The sequence below is a fragment of the Morus notabilis genome, unplaced genomic scaffold (assembly GCF_000414095.1).
Source record: "Morus notabilis unplaced genomic scaffold, ASM41409v2 Scaffold962, whole genome shotgun sequence".
Taxonomy (NCBI): domain Eukaryota; kingdom Viridiplantae; phylum Streptophyta; class Magnoliopsida; order Rosales; family Moraceae; genus Morus; species Morus notabilis.
The window spans coordinates 23,115-39,166 of record NW_010358640.1 but is presented as its reverse complement, the minus strand read 5'-3'; the positions used below and the strand labels follow the sequence as shown (position 1 = coordinate 39,166).

At 35.9% G+C, this 16,052-nt stretch overlaps 2 protein-coding genes across 12 annotated transcripts; both read right to left on the bottom strand.

Moving 5' to 3' along the window:
- Positions 1-975: 975 nt before the first annotated feature.
- Positions 976-4,635, bottom strand: LOC21387980 (NADH dehydrogenase [ubiquinone] 1 beta subcomplex subunit 9). Its single transcript, XM_010092887.2, has 6 exons — positions 4,425-4,635; positions 4,294-4,335; positions 3,096-3,177; positions 2,153-2,208; positions 1,452-1,525; positions 976-1,177 (listed from the first exon to the last, which is right to left on the bottom strand). The coding sequence occupies exons 1-5, from the start codon at positions 4,554-4,556 to the stop codon at positions 1,484-1,486; spliced, it is 354 nt and encodes a 117-aa protein (XP_010091189.1). The 5' UTR covers positions 4,557-4,635; the 3' UTR covers positions 976-1,177; positions 1,452-1,483.
- A 1,470-nt stretch (positions 4,636-6,105) lies between these two features.
- On the bottom strand, positions 6,106-13,689 carry LOC21387979 (kinesin-like protein KIN-7E). 11 transcript variants are annotated; one of them, XM_024162221.1, is made up of 16 exons: positions 13,431-13,689; positions 13,045-13,183; positions 12,233-12,342; positions 11,907-12,155; positions 10,881-10,970; positions 10,688-10,788; positions 10,463-10,576; positions 10,298-10,379; positions 10,157-10,224; positions 9,989-10,054; positions 9,746-9,870; positions 9,312-9,648; positions 8,701-8,802; positions 7,727-8,614; positions 7,102-7,409; positions 6,106-6,666 (listed from the first exon to the last, which is right to left on the bottom strand). In XM_024162221.1, the coding sequence occupies exons 4-16, from the start codon at positions 12,124-12,126 to the stop codon at positions 6,345-6,347; spliced, it is 2,823 nt and encodes a 940-aa protein (XP_024017989.1). In that variant the 5' UTR covers positions 12,127-12,155; positions 12,233-12,342; positions 13,045-13,183; positions 13,431-13,689; the 3' UTR covers positions 6,106-6,344. The 11 variants fall into 11 exon arrangements, with proteins under 11 accessions (XP_024017989.1, XP_024017997.1, XP_024017990.1 ...); XM_024162229.1 differs by having other exon boundaries at positions 11,907-12,149; XM_024162222.1 differs by having other exon boundaries at positions 12,233-12,334.
- Between the last annotated feature and the right edge of the window lie 2,363 nt (positions 13,690-16,052).

The window sequence follows — 16,052 nt, the reverse complement described above, 5'->3', positions numbered from 1 at the left end:
GTGCTGAGAGTGGACTAGTTTTATATACATTTTGCAGGTTATAATCAGCACCTTGTAGATGCTTTCAGTCAGCTTACTTCTCTAGCCTTATTTATCTCTCTCTCTCTCTCTCTCTCTCACTCACTTCATTGGAGTGTGATGTGACCCAACAAATTTAGATCATGTCCCTCCCTCTCTCTCTCTCTCTCTCTCTCTCTAAGCGTGACCCAACAACTAAGCACCATGTTTCTCCTGTTTTTTTCTCCCCTTTTCCTGGTGAAAGGTCTCTTTATTTCTCTCAGCGTGCGTGACTCAACAAGTTGGCACCGTGCTTCGTTTGTGTTTCATTAAACCTTCTTGTGAAAATGATTTTCCTTGCAGCACAAGGATAATTTCCTCCGAGTTTATCTCAGAATTTTCCGGTCACGTCTAATTTAAATCAACAAAATGTTTTATTGGTAGGGGGGAAAAAAAAGAAGAGCATTCTACTTTACCGGTCGGTTCTATTTTATTTATATAAATTTCATTTTACATCCTTTTTTCATTTATTTTGATGTAACTTGATCAAAACATGCATTACTAATGAAGATATCCTACATAAAGAGCTCCCTTTTGACTTGTTTCAGAAAAGAAAGAGAGAATCAAAAAAGAAAAAAAGAAGAGCCCATTAGACACAACCTTTTCATGTTCTCCTTTATGGTTCTTATCCTCACTTGTGCATGCTTTCTGTTCCTTATGTGATAGAATCCGGAAAACAACTCACATTCTTAACCAAGCTTATATCATATTCAGGAATTTACACCTGTAATGTCGTCCATTGCCACAGGCAGGCAAATGAATAGCCCCAGGGACAGACTGATTCTGATGTAATTAAGGATGCATAAATATTGTTGTTCAAGCCAGAAAAAAAAAAAAAAAAAAAAAAAAAAAAAAAAAAAAAAAAAAAAAAAAACTTATTTCTATAGAAACCGAGTTTTGCACCGAAAGCATTCATGATTCATGCTTAATTCAACCATTTTGCTTCATAACGCATCATCACATTGTGTGTCCAAGATCCTTCCAAAACAAAAGTACCAAATACATGGCAACTGAGCACCTCAACAATTAAGGTTTTTAAAGCAAGAATTTGCTTTGAAACACATAAAAGATGCTGGCCTGGAACATTATCTTCCAAATAACTGCAACTGGTCATCATAATCTACATGAGAGACAAATTTAGAATAAATATCAAAAGAAAAGCCATTACTAAAAAAACTACAACTACATAAATAAAACAAACAACTAGATGGATGCCAATAGTTTCTTTTTTCATTTTTCAAATTAATTCCGCTCGTCAAAGCGATTTGAATGCCAATAGCCACAAGAGTCCATATTCCATAATTGGTGCATTCAAAAGCTAATTCACTGAATATACATGGAAAGCAAAGAATGCAGCGAATTATCCAGATATCAATCAGAATTAAAACGCCCACCTTTATTTATTTGCAGGAAAAACTTGCAGGTTTTAGTCATTATCTTCTTTGCCATAGTCATATACTATCTCAATCTGCATGAGTGGAAAGTAGTACAATTGATCAAAATATGGATGCAAACAGCAATAATTAACTCGAATGCATGATAAGACTCGACACCAAGTGTTGTAGTCCAAAGGCAGCATGGGTAACAAGAACATTGTTACTCCATAGGAAAAACACAACCATTCTTATTACAGGAAGGAAATAAAGTGTTAAAACTTGAGCTATAAGAGATCTAAATAAGGAGACAAGTCGACGAAATTCTTGTGGGTTGAATTTTATCAGCAACAAAAAGAACTGTTGTTTCCTCCAAAAAATCCTTTTTATTGTAAACAGAGAGATCTAAATTAGAAGAGGAGTCAAAGAATTGTGTTGAATTGATACAAACAACCAAAGAGGGAGAAAGCGAGAGCGAGAGAGTGAGAGAGCGAGGGAGGGAGGGGGGAAGGGATAGGGAGAGGGAGAGAAATCAAACATGTTTTTATCATTTACCCATTTCCTCCTCCTTACTTTAGGGAGGAACAATGAAGCATAACACTCCAACAGATATGCAAATGCAACATGTTGAGTTTAATATAGTTAAACTATGTTATATTCTTTTAAGCAACCAAGCAGCAACATAGAAATACATAGAATAATAATTGATTTGAACAAATTACCCCGGAAGGTGGAGTTGGATTGCGATGGAACTTGCTACCACCAGGAGCCCATGGAACTGTAAAACAGAAGCAAAAAGTTTAAAATTATGCACGACATAAGAGAAGAAATATATTGCACAACATAGAAAAATCAGTTTCACATCCCAGCCCTAGGTTTATCAATGTTCTTATGAGAATCTACAAACGGCTGGAAAAAATCCTAACAAGAGTTTTGGATAGATCCAATAAAACATGAGTCTAACTGTCAAAGACATATTAATGTAATAATCTCATATGAAATCAAAGATTTCCTGAGTGTTATCCATCTAATGTCATATCACAGAAACCCCTCTGCATATCACCACCACAACTACAGAGGGCTACGTTTTCTTTTTAGCTCAAAGCACAAGAACAACTTTCTTAGGATACTAAACTTATCAAAAATAGTACACACACACACACACACAGCCACCCCCACACGAACATTATATACATACATATATATATATATATATATATATATCTTATAAGATTCTAAAGTGTTACTTAGTTTTGGTTTTCACAATATTCCAAAAACCTAAGTAAATTGGATCGATATTACTTGTTTATGTTGTGATCAACCATGGTCTTACTCTCACTTTCTGTGTGATTGTATGTGGTGGGATTGGATACAGGACTGAAGGAGGAATGGTATTCTGAGTCAGAAAGGGTCGATTCATATCAAGGACAGATATAGCTGTTCACGATCAACTTTGGGACATGTTGGAACTTGGAAGAAAAAGGCTTAAAAATCTTCCCAGAAGATCATTATTAAAACAGACATACGAATAAATAAATTCAGACCTCATGACGTACTGACATTTAAAAATAAGACACTGTTATAACCAATTCTCAGTCATAATTACCATCCAAAACCTTGCAAAAAGAACATTTATGTTATGAAACATGCTATCATAGATCATACCAATATAAGGATCAGGGTGCCGCCACATATTGTAGCTTTCTTCCGCATCAGCTATCAGTCTATCAATTGTATCAAGATCTTCCTGTATATCCAGTAAAGAAGCCACACAAGATTTAGGAACTAGACTAACAAAAATGAAATAAAGAACAAATACTTCACTTTGATAGATGTAAATCATCATCACAATCATCACGTGTTTCTATTATGATAAACGTGACTTACTAAGCTCCATGAAATAGAAAAATTACAATTTCTTTCATAAATGTTTTAAACATCAGAAACCAATTCAACCAAAAACCTCTGCTTAATATACATAGAACTGAAAATTAAGCTTTAAAGCTAATATAATTCATAACATAAAATTTTCAGTAAATAACATTACTCGATGATCAGGTTTCTTCTATGACTCTGATTTTTGTTGTTGTCTTTCAAAACGTATGATAGACTAATTTACTGATAGTATCATAATCCCAGGAACTAAACACAGTCCGCAATTACGCACCAAAGATTAATTACATTTTCTGATGATTCTGTTGACATATTTCAGACGTTTGTCCATCACAACTAAAGTTGAATGGTAAGTAAAAATGGTTCAAGTGTAAACCTTGAGACTTTGCAAATTTCCGCTAAAGGCTAGAACGGAAAAGCCGATCAACAGTGATATTTTTATCAACAGGGCTTTGTCAGGAAACTTTCCCTAAGTGGGTTTTCAACAGAACGTACATCTGACCTTTTCACTTGTTTGTCCATGTCTAAAAGAGCTGTATATACATATATACACACAAACACACACACACACACACACACACACACACATGTATTGACACATTGTAATAACTTAAACATAAAGCTGCAAATTTTCGAAGTAAAAAAATTCTGCAAATTATGAAACAGGGAAAACATGTCTTCGTCTGAATTTCAACAAGACTTTTTCCAAATCCAAATAAACTGCAAGAATATAAATGAAGAGCCTTTTACAATTCCCCTGCGGCATGAAAAAGTTGAAGCCTTAAAAAAAAAAAAAAAGGAACAACCATTTCTCATAGGTCAGAGACCAATCAAAATCCTTATATGTGCCCTATTCAGATTCGAACTTTTACTCTTAAAATCGATTTTTTTTTTCTTTTAAGAAAAAAAGCGAATGTGCAAAACCAAAATGCTAACAAACTGAGAGAGGAGAATGTCGAGAAGGACGAACCACGTGCTTGTTGGCCTCGAAACGCTCGCGAAGGTCTGAAGCCTGAAAATGATAGTAAAAATCGGAAATTGAAAATTGTGAGAAAGAAGAAGACATGGAAATGGAGAAAATGATCAGAGGGAGTGGAGTACATCAGAATAGAAGAGGTGGCGATGGACGGCCCAGTTGAGAGTGTTTTTGAGGGCTCGGCGGTAGAGGATCCGAACCCTCTCCTTCTGCGCTGCCCTCCGAGCTAGGTAACCCGCCGTCGACACTGCGCTCATCTTTCTCTCTCTAGACCCTTCTTTCTCTCTCTACAATTCCAGGTTGGGGATGGGAGGAGTGGGGTCTCTCTAGGTTTCTTCCAGTAACTGTTGCATCTCATTGAGGAGGAATTTGGAGGAGTTATAAACGACACCGTTTTGCTGAACTTTTTTCTTTTGTTTTTTGTTTTGTTTTTTTTCCAAATCAAAGATGTTGTTTTGAAGAAAACACTCTGTTGTTTTCCGCTTTGCTTAATAGATCCTTAGAAATAATATTTAAATTTTCAATAAATGAATAATACAAATGTTACTGTGGTTTATAAAATTTTATCGAAGATTCTGATAAAAAAAAATTATTGAAGATGTAATATAAGACAGAAATAATATTTAATTTTTTTTTCTTTTATTTTCATTCTCGCGATTTTTTTTTTTTTTGCTTATAAAATTTTTTAAAGAGTCAAGACCCTTTTAAAAAATTATTCACACACTATTTTAGAAGCAATTTCTTTGGTCTAAAAAGTCAAATTCAGAAAACAATGCAAAACAAATTCTATACGTCAAAGAAAACAACCGCAAACAAATTCTATACGTCAAAGAAAACAACCGCAATGTCAAAGCAAATATCAAAGAGACCCTATAAATCCAAACAAGTCTTTGATGCATCCAACTAAGTAGCTGTTTAGCTGTATTAAAGGATCAAAACTATCAAAAATGAAATGTTCATGGAGTAATTTAGTAAAATTAAAAATCAGGTGCCAAAGTATCACGATGCTCAAAATCCGAAGTGTCAATAACTAAAAAATAAAGGAAACTGACAGTGTGGATTTTGCATTGTAACATTGTCTCACTTCAAATAATCTCATTCATATGAAGGGACAAAGATACCATTTGGTCCATATTGATCTTAGGCTCCCAATTCAAAGTAGCAACGTAAAATCTGGAAAAAAAAAAAAAAAAAAAAAAAAAGTCTCAATCTTTTCTTTAAATAAATATGCATAATGCCTTGACTCTACTCGAGTAAAAAGCTTTGGAATGAAAAACTGGTAGCTTACTTGCTTAATAAGCACAGATTTTGGAGCAACTCTTATAATCAAAGTTCTCACTAAACATGTTCAGATAGTCATCGCGCCTAATTCATCGAAAAATAGTCAAACATACCAGTTTTCATATAATTCCAGTGCTTTTTCTGCAACATCCCAGGTCAGGAGAGTTTTCAACATAAGCACGAAAGATTTACACGAGTATGTGCATTTTGAAGCACTGAAAGTCACCTTCACAGAAAATGTCCCATACCGCTAGATAATGAGGCTATTCAGGTGTTTATAGTATCAGGAAACGAAATACTGCAAGGCCGAGCTCAGTACTGAAGGCCTGTAACTGCTGTGAGGGCACGGCTCATTTTGTCCTTTGAGTGAAATAGAGGAATACTACTTTTGTCACTCTCTCTGCATTATCTTTTTGGGCTTTTTTTATTTGTTCTTTTTTCTTTTCGTTTTTTTTTTTTTTTTTTTTTTCATTTTGGTCCTTGAGTTTTACAATCACATCCAGAAAAATCGTCAACACGGAGACAGAGAGAGAGAGAGATCAATTTCTTATATTTCATTAAAACTGAGGCAAATCCCAAAGCCGCATACCAAAATACAACATACATACATACATAGCATTAGAACCTGTGGAGGCCAGACTAATACAGTTTTACCCTTACAATAGTTAGTAAACTAATATAATTTCATTGGTGAAAAAAAAAAAAGAGATGACTATATGGCCAATTAATTAGACAAACCACCTCTATATGAGCACAATACAAGATTACAAAAGAGATATCCTGCTGTTTTTCCAGCCATATGATCTACGTTTGGTAATAGTAGGTGTGAAACTAAGACCAAACATCTCCTTGAGTGCCTGCCCCTGGTCTGCGAACCTCACCAGCTTTGCAACGATCGCAGCACTCACCCTGACGTGGTTCATATCCTTCGGGTTACTCCATAGGCGGTTTGCCAGCTGCAGCCTCCGACGCTTGGAGTCTAATGTGATGCCCCACTCCCGGAAGAGTCTCTTCCTTTCTTCTTCCGAAAACCTTTTCTGCATCAGCTTGCCCAGCACCTCTCTCTCACGACGAAGAGCTTTCATACTGCTTCCAAACAAATATGTTGGTCTTAGTTTCATGCTTATGTACCAGTAAGTATTGTGCATGAGACAACCATTTATCATGAAATGCTAACTGAAAATTTGTTACTTCAATTAAAAAAGGAAAAAGTATGAAAGTTTAAACGCTTTTTTTCAACCTTACAACTCTTCTTTTCTACTCCTAGCCTGAATCTAATGCTGTCGTACAAGAAGCATTGTAAGTATAAGCGTACAACCCTTTCGGTTAATCAAAATATATCATCCTTTCAAATGCTTGGAAAAGTTGCAGACATAACTGTAACCTTTTCCTTAATAAAACATGCACCCGCCATTTTTAGTTTTCTTAAGACGTGACAGGCAAATTAGCATAATAATTTCCCAAAATTCAGATCCAACATTTGGGGTTTAGAAGAGAGAAAGGGAGAGAGTGAGAGAGAACCTTGAAGCCGATGTGGGGGTCCGACTGTCTTCCATGGCCTGATTTCCACAAGAATATGTTTCCTTTAGGAAAGACAGTCTCCTAAGCTCCACCCCCATGTAAATGGAATCTGACGGATCACCTTTAAAGAGCAAGAAGAAGTAGGTTCTATGAACTAATGACACGTGGCAGGCTTGCCAAAGTTCCAATATGGCCTTTTGAAGTCTTTCAAATTCTAGAGGCCAATCTGGAGTTTCTTCTGTTTCTAGCATTGGATCTACTCCTATGTCTTTCACATTCTTCTCAGCTTTGCACTGCGTCTCTTGTGCCTAGTAAGCACAAACCAAAAAACACACGTTAACGAAGAATAATTTCTAAGAGCGGGCACATGCATTTGGATGAGTTGAAAACAAGAACATAAATCTAACTGTTAAAGAAATGTGTAGTTCCTGAACCAATCTTGTTTATATTCATTCCATGAATATGGTACCAATTTGTATAAAAATGTCTGACAGAATATGAGCCAATAATTTCAAGTACCTATAACAATGCCTAACCAGAAATAAGATACAAATCCAATAAAACATAAAACAAAATCGACACAACATCATGCAAGAATGTGGAAAATCTAACATGCCTATCTCACCTGACCATCGACAAGTTGCTTCTCATACTCAAGCTTGGCCATTTCCTTCAGTCCTGTAACAAAAGTATGGAGGCTAGTAACATCCTCATCCCCAGCCCTGCCACCCTGTGCTCTTAGCTCATCCACGGAGGCACTTCCGAAAGAAGATTGAGAATTATTTCTTGACAACCTCATACTTTTGGCGTCAAAATTTAAAAGAGGAAACCTCCTTCCAAGACCCTCAGGTCTTCCAGGAAAGCCTTTCTCAAAGCCATTAGATGGGGTTCTATGTGCTTTATCAGGAGATGAGCCATTCAGCAGATCAGCTCTACAACTCCAACTTCTAGTTAAACTAAAGCTTCTAGAACTAGGCATATCCGATGCAGTGGCTAGAGAGTCAATGGTCATTTGTACATCATTAAGTCTTTGCTCCAAGACATCATATGCAAAGCCATTTTGCATCTGACCCAGTTCTCTGCCTCTGTTCACTGAGTTTTCTTGACCAACTGTATCTGTATTCCCAGACAGTGCCAAAGCTCCTTCATTGCCACCATCAGAATCCTTGGGCCTACTCAAATCTTCCATTTCAATACACTGAACTTCCTTGCAGTAGTCATCGGGACCTTCTGCAGTTTCATCTTGACTGTGTCTTGAATTAGACTGAACAAACTTCTTTCCAGCTGTCAGTGGTGAAGACGTTCCATCGGACAGGTAATGATCATTGTCATTGTCATTGTCCTGTAGCTGATGCTCATCAGGACTATTCTCACTGTCCCTATCATCATAATGGGGATTGCTGTACCGCCTAATACCAATTGAACTACGATCAACCACACTTGACGATTCTGATACAGAACCTTCATCTTCCCATGTATCCTCCGCCTGCAATTTAGGATGATCATCGTTACGCTGAAAGAGACCAAGAAATCAAAAATTAGTGGAAGACTATTTACAACATGGAACTGTAATAAACAAAATAAGGCAATAACATGTACTTCTCTTGAATGTTGACCATTTCCAATCATCTGCAGTAAATCCTGCACACGTGATTGAGCCAAATCCCGTTGCTTCGTTAGCTCTCTAATTTGCTTCTCCATCTGCATTATTAAATGTATACAAAAGGCAATTTTGAGTTAAAAGATTACATTAAATGACTGGTCCAAGAAATTTAAAGGCATAAATTGTGTGTGTCCATCTTGTTTGTGGTGTGGCTTTTGTTACTCTAAACTGGAATTAAACCTTATCCTGGTCTGAGCTCTATTGCTGACGCCAGAAAATGTTGCTAGGACACTTGGATGTGCGGAATGAATGGACAAATGCTACAAACACGAAATGTAGGAAAAAAAAAAAAACTTGGAAGGTATGTTTACGATAATGGGAGCAAGAGAGAGATTACTAATGACCAAAAGTTCTTCACTTTACTGATCAGCTCATACAAATACTTAAAACTATAAAAAGAAGTATTGTTCTTTCTTTCTTAGTAGCTGTACTGCTAAGTGTGGGGTAGCTCATGATCTTAATGATGCTCTAAGATTAACTTTTGTACTGACACTCCCTCTATCCCATACATATTAAGCATATGAAAAATGAATTAAGGAAATCAAACCTTTTCAATCTGAAGATCTTTCTTTCTGAGTAATGCAACATAATCACAAGCTGAAGAAGCAGGTCCAGGAGTTTTCAGTTCACTTTCCAATCTAGCCAGCTCTTTCTGTAAATGCTTGACCAAGGCCTTGTCAGACATAACTACATTGACCTGTGCTTTTGTAGACACCTCTTTTGCACAACAAGCAAACAAAAGAGTGTTTCTAGTTTGCTCAACATGGCTTCTTGCAGGGCTCAAAGTGCAAATGATGGCAGTTCTAGCATTTCCACCCAATGAAGGCTGTAGTATGCGTGTTAGCTTAGAATCTCTGTAATTAATATGTCCTTGTCTCCCCTTACTGCATTAAATAGTATCACCACATTTATGAAGCTAGAAACTTATCTGATTACTTAGATTGGAAAAAGAAATCACTATTTTTGGAAAGATATTTAAACCTTAATTTGCGAATAACAGTCCCCAGAGTTAGTAAACTACGATTTATGTGGCAACCCTCTTTTAATCTTGCCCCAGCTGACAGTGCCTGAGATGCACGTTCACTTCCCGCTAAATCAATAAAACTCTGCAAACAAACATCAACATGCAGAACTTATTATCACGAATTAATTTCTTTTATTAATAACTATGTACCAAAAAGAATTTTAACCACTGAACATAGGATCCAGAAGAAAATAATATACCACACTAGCTGCAAGAGTAGTTGAATTATCTTTGCCTAAGAATTCTCGAGCAGAGCTTTCAATCCCCTACAAGAATGAATTAAGAGAAACGAGAGCTAAGCAAAACATCTAAAACTGCTTTTGCAGATAGAGGTTTTAATCACATATGAGATTGGGAAGCGGGCTCACCAATCTAATAATTTGATGTGATCTGGAGCTTTTCTCATTCAATGAGGTCTCTCCTATCTGTCTTTGAGCTGCAACAGTAAATTAAATTACATAAAAATTAGAACATAACATGAACATAGGGAAATTCGTAAAATGCTTCACCTTCACAAATAGAAAGAAGCTCCTTTAAATGGCTCCAATCTCTCAGAGTTTCCTCTGTGAGTTTCTCCACAATAGTCCCCCTCTGATGATAAGAGGAAAGTGTCAGTGCCATTCAAAAAGATATAAAATGAACTCCAAAAAAAATGCAGAAATATATACACGCACATCTGGATCATCAAGCAGCCTAAGTGGAGTGTTATCCGTGCTTAGGAGGTCTCTTACAGCTTCATTGTAAATCTCAATTGCTGAGAACTTCACAACGAATGCTCTTTCTTCATGCTGCAGTGATAACAATAATGATTCATTCGTTAACAAGGCCAGCAAAGAGGAGTACGGTTAATAAATTAAAAAAAAAAACAATTAAGCAAAAAATAAGTGACTTTTAAGTACCCTATGTATGTAGTCAAATATTTCAGCCACTGTGTACTCAGTTATACCATTCATGGTATAAGTTTTCCCGCTACTCGTTTGTCCATATGCAAAAATACTTGCTGATAAACAAAAAGAGAAATTGCTTTAAATTTTTCACACGGCATTACAGGCATCAGAAGAAAGAAATGAGGGTATCAATGTTTATACTTACAGTTGATACCACTGACAACTGAAAGAGCAATTTCTCTGGTTCCTTCTTCATAAACCTGCCTTGTGGAGCAGTCACCTCGAAATACTGTGTCTGTAACCAAATACCATAGAAAACAGGTTATACATTTATCCATCTCTAATTATTCTGTTCCCGTAACATATACCTTCAGTTGTATTCTCAAATGAAATTTCTGCACTAAGCCCAACATGCATTAGTCAGATAAACAAATAACATATGGTACAAACAAGGAGGGAGCTAGGATTTTATTTCAGTGGGGGAACTCACAAGAAATTTTTTTTTTTTTTTATTTCTCACCATTTTTATTTTTTTTCCTTATAGTTACTAACAATTTTCTTTAAGAAATAAATTATAAATATGCAAATCAAAGCTAATCCCCAAGTTTAAGAAGTAAAATTCACACATAATTAATCAACGCAAACTTATTATGTTAAAATAGTATTAATTCAAAATCAAACAAAGCTTTTTATAAAAGCGTGGAAGAAAAAATGTGGATAATAAAAAAGAGATCAAATATTGTCTAAGATTATTCAACCAAAACAATAGTGGCTTTCTAGGAGATTAAGTAAGAAAACCAATTTAATAACTTAAAATAGTGGGATAGGTTCAAGAAAAAAAAAAAAACAAGGTCACTTTTTATAGAAAATATATTTTGATGGGGGCACGTTTGTAAAATTATATAAAATTATAGGTGAAAATTAAATAGATAAAAAAGTAAGTGGGGGCACGGGCCCCCATAGGCCCCATGTAGCTCCGTCCATGGGTACAAAGCCTCCCACTAGTCAGATAACAAGCTCAAGAGAAACATGGAACCAGACCCAGTTTAGATTTGATCCGTTGAGCAGTGCAGAAAAGATATAAAACTAAACATTTTCTTGTTCAAATAAAGTATAAGGCAGAACCATTGTTGTGAACTGTAAAGTGTATGCAAAGCAAAATCATTATAGGGCATTCCAGACTTGAAACAAGGTATTACTAGCAAAATGACATAAATGATCGTTTACTTACCAAATGTATAAGCATTTGGAAATGTAGATCCCTCGCGCAGGGTATTCCGGTATAAGATCGTAGTGTCATTGATGCATTCCCAATCTGCCACCTCATTTGATTCAATCTCCTTCTCACTCAAAGGCCTCAACCTCACCAAAACAAGAATCTTCTCCTCACGGCCACTTGCTCCTTGCATCTTCTCCCACTTCACAAGCTCTTCTCTGCCAATCGCCCCCATTATCTAGCTCTCACTAAATGTTTCTAACCCTACAACCAATTTAATCAACATACGGACTAAAATTTCACAAAAGGGGAAAAGAAAAGACAAGCTAACAAATACTCACTCTCACTCTTGCTGTCTAAAGTGTAAATCGGTTTAAACGTTAGGAAAGGTTGTTGAACTTGCCAAAACGAATCAATACCTTCACAGCCAGATCATTCTGTAACTATAAAGCTAATCATGGGAATTAGGCAACCACACCAGAAAAAAAAAAAAAAAAAAGAAAGAAAGAAAGAAAGAAATTACAAGTCCAATCAGCAACAACAAAGTAACTATGAATTTAATCCAACAACTCTCCCCTCCTTTTCCCAAAAAATATTTACAAAAATTAGCTATTCATACAAAAGCTCAATCACTTTTGTATCTGCAGCCACAAGGTAATCATGGGTATTATCCAACCACCACCTAAAAAAAAAAAGATTAAACCCCAAAAAAATAAAAAACACAATAAATACAGGTTTGTTAGGATTTAACACTCGCGCACCTTGCTTATTCTTCGAATCCAAGCTTCATAATATAAAATTGGAAATTAACCCAAAAAAAAACCCGTTTTGCTTCAACTATTACCAATGGAGATGTTCTCTGTCAGAAGAGAAAACTTTCCTTAGGCTACCCACTATGCTTGATTACGAAGTAACAGAACGTCATATTCTCAATGACAAATGCAATTTTGTGCTTCTTTTGCCCCATAGAAATGGTCCCGAGTCCCAAACCTACCCGACCATCGCTTTCTTCTTGGCCCCTCTTCTCTCTTCTCTCTCTTGCTTTCTCTCTCTCTCACGCACACACACAAACACAAACACACATACATTATCTATCTGCGTTTAACTAGCTCAGAAATTTCACACACAAATATAAACCTCACACAAATCTTACCCCCAAATCGCCTATCACTTTCACGAAACCGTTAAAATGGTGCTCAAAACTCTGAATCTACCGTCAGAAGCTGCCGACGAATTCTCCAAAAACGTCGTTTCAACTTTCACTGCTAAGCTTTCGTCTTCGTCAGCTCCCTCTGCAATGAAGAAACCGAAAATTTATAGATTTATTTTCCGTTTCTGGTAATCAATTCAACCGCGATTCTCCCGCATTTGAACGTTGATACTTAAAAAAAAAAAAAAATAGAAACCGATTTCTCAACGGTTAATCGGTTGAAAACCTAGATATTCACAGAAAATCCGCCGTTATCACGGACCAAAGCAAAATAAATCTCTCTGATTCTCACAAATTCTTACAATGCACCAAATTTCCAATTTACTTACCGCCTCAAAACTCTACCTCCCAAACATTCGGAGCAAGCCAAATGAGACCTGGTTTTTTTCCGAAATGTTACTAGAGTTAAGGAGCTTTTACTTCGTTCAGAAGCTTGAACTGCGAAAATTCTCCCTCACGTAGCTTCAAAGCTCCAAATTTGAAGCGGAATTGCTGAGGAAGACGCGCTTTACGCGTCGAATAAAGCGATTTTGAAGGAAAAAGAGAAAATGTGGAGAGAAAAAGGGACAAAAAAGAAAAAAGAAAAAGCAGTGTGAAGAAGAAGAAAGAAAGAAAGAAATAAAAACCGAAACGAAACCGTGAAAGAACAGAGCTTTGATGCAACAGTAAAAACCGGCGACGGTTCACAGACCACGATCTCAAAGGCCCAACCGTTGCTCTCTCTCTCTCTCTTTTCTCTCTCTACTTCCTCTCTCCAACTCTACTCCGTCTCTCTCTCTCTCTCTCTCTCTCTCTCTCTCTCTCTCAACTTTCTCTCTCTAACTCTACGTGGAAATGGACCGAAAGGGGTCCTGCAAATCTGGTGCGGCGTCAACGTCGTTGAAGTTTCTGAACTCACTGCAATGAAGGGAGTTTAGTGGAATTACCGTTTTACCCTCGCTTTCCGTTCGTTAACCCGCGAAGGAGTCACGTGCAAAAAGGGTAATCAGGCGTAGATTTTTTATTGGGCCACGTGGAATTATGCTTATGTCGGTAAGTTCGAGGTTTCCAACCGTTGGATCGGACCGAATCGCCGTCCGATCAACGAATATTTGATAACATGAGGATCGAACGGCTCAGAGCGTGGAGCTTTAGGGTCAACTGTCGGATTTTTACCGTGGACTGCGGTCCGACCGACCGAGTATTAAATTTTTCACGTTTAAAAATATTTTTTTAGGGGTAGGAAAGAAATATAATACAAATCATGTGAAAGTTTCCTTATAAAAATACTATGTGAAAGAAAATAATAAACAATGTATTTGGCAGTGAAAAAGAAGCAACGAATCCTGCTCCTTGTTCTTTTTTCCAAAACATGGATTAATATAAATAACTTGTGGTTTATGATTGTTGGATTTTTTTATTAAGTTCCTTGTTCACACAATCGAAGAAATAAAGGACCAAGGGAAGAACAAAAGCCTACATTAAGGCAAAGACTAAAATAAATAAATAAATAAATAAAGGATTTTGACTCATTTATCCAAGTGGTATTACCTCTCGTTCGCTTCGCGGATTCGAGTTTTTAATTCGAGCTGAGATGTGATATTTTCTGAAAGTTTTTAACTATAGTATAAAAAGTTAAATGTGACATTTTTTAAGAATTTTTAACTGTAAAAATTTAAAACTGAAAACTAATCGGTGAAATGAACGATGTCATTATCTCAGGCCTCGTTCACTTCGCTGATTTGAGTTTAGAATTTGAGTTTTTCTACAGTAAAAAGCTCTCACAAATAATCACATCTAACTTTTTTACTACAGTAAAAAACTCTCACATAAAGTCACATCTCAATTCGAATTCTAAACTCGAATCAGCGAAGTGAACAAGACCTCATAGAATGCGAGAGAACTTGAAAGATGAAAAACAATCAACAACTGAAAGGGAATCTTAAACAACTAGAATCACATCTCGAAGGGCAAAATCAAGCCATTGAAAGCATTAATCATCGACAAACAATTTCTTTCACAAATAATCTTATCCCATCCCTTTAGGATAGTAAAGTCCTCCACCAACCGATCGCCAAAGCCTCCCAATAAAAGGAGTGGAAATAGCTTTTTCACCTAAGCGTCTAAAAGGAAAAAATTTGTATTTCCGATAATCACAGTTAAAATACCAACATTTTCAATAAGTCATATCACAATTAAGTTTCAGAAGATAGAAATTTCCCATTAATAACTTCGTCTCTAATCTTATCACTTCAATTATTCAATAAATACATTTGAAGTATTAAAAAAATGGAAAATATGGAAAGTAATTAGAGTGCGTTTGGTTTAAAAATTCGTGTCATGGTTCGAATTTTGATTCGTTGCTCGTTACAGTATTTTCTCTAAAAAAACAGTCACATTGACACAATCAAATTAGAATTTTTCTTCTTTTATTTTATTTGTCAAATAACACGAGCTGAAACATAATCTCTAGTTTGTTCTGAAGTTGAATGAAATGGACATGTCAAATTTGTTATTAGTCATCATGTTGGTGGGGCGTCATCATAGAAACGCTCCATAAATAAAATATTTTTTTATTGTGTTTCAGTTGTGTAATTTTAACCAGGGGGTTCAATTTTCTCTTCAGATAGTATTTGTTGTAAATAGGAAGGGAGTGATTTTGTTGAATAAAAACTTTTACCTTTCGTTCTTGCCAGATGCAAATGCAAAGCTACCATACCCACTTATAAAAGTAAGGATGTGCATGGCAGCCTTAGTGTTTGCTTATCTACATTAGACCCCCACAAAATGACATCCACACTTTACTCTTTTTTGAAAAGAAAAGTAAGGAGAAATTTTAGTCGTGAAAAAATACCTTATCAGTATAATGCAATTTTTAACCATTATATTTTCATTAATTTTTATTAAATATTTTATAATTAAGATTTTTTTTTGGTTTTAGTGTTATAATTGTAATTTGAGTAATCTATTCA

Excerpts from the sequence above, each read along its gene's own strand:
- LOC21387980 (XM_010092887.2), bottom strand. The coding sequence starts at position 4,556 with ATGAGCGCAGTGTCGACGGCGGGTTACCTAGCTCGGAGGGCAGCGCAG. Across the intron at positions 4,336-4,424 it reads GCCACCTCTTCTATTCTGAT|GCTTCAGACCTTCGCGAGCG; the intron begins GTACTCCACTCC and ends TATCATTTTCAG. Across the intron at positions 1,526-2,152 it reads ATCCAACTCCACCTTCCGGG|ATTGAGATAGTATATGACTA; the intron begins GTAATTTGTTCA and ends CCACTCATGCAG.
- LOC21387979 (XM_024162221.1), bottom strand. The coding sequence starts at position 12,126 with ATGGGGGCGATTGGCAGAGAAGAGCTTGTGAAGTGGGAGAAGATGCAA. Across the intron at positions 10,225-10,297 it reads GCTTCTTTCTATTTGTGAAG|CTCAAAGACAGATAGGAGAG; the intron begins GTGAAGCATTTT and ends TTACTGTTGCAG. Across the intron at positions 9,871-9,988 it reads CTACTCTTGCAGCTAGTGTG|AGTTTTATTGATTTAGCGGG; the intron begins GTATATTATTTT and ends GTTTGTTTGCAG.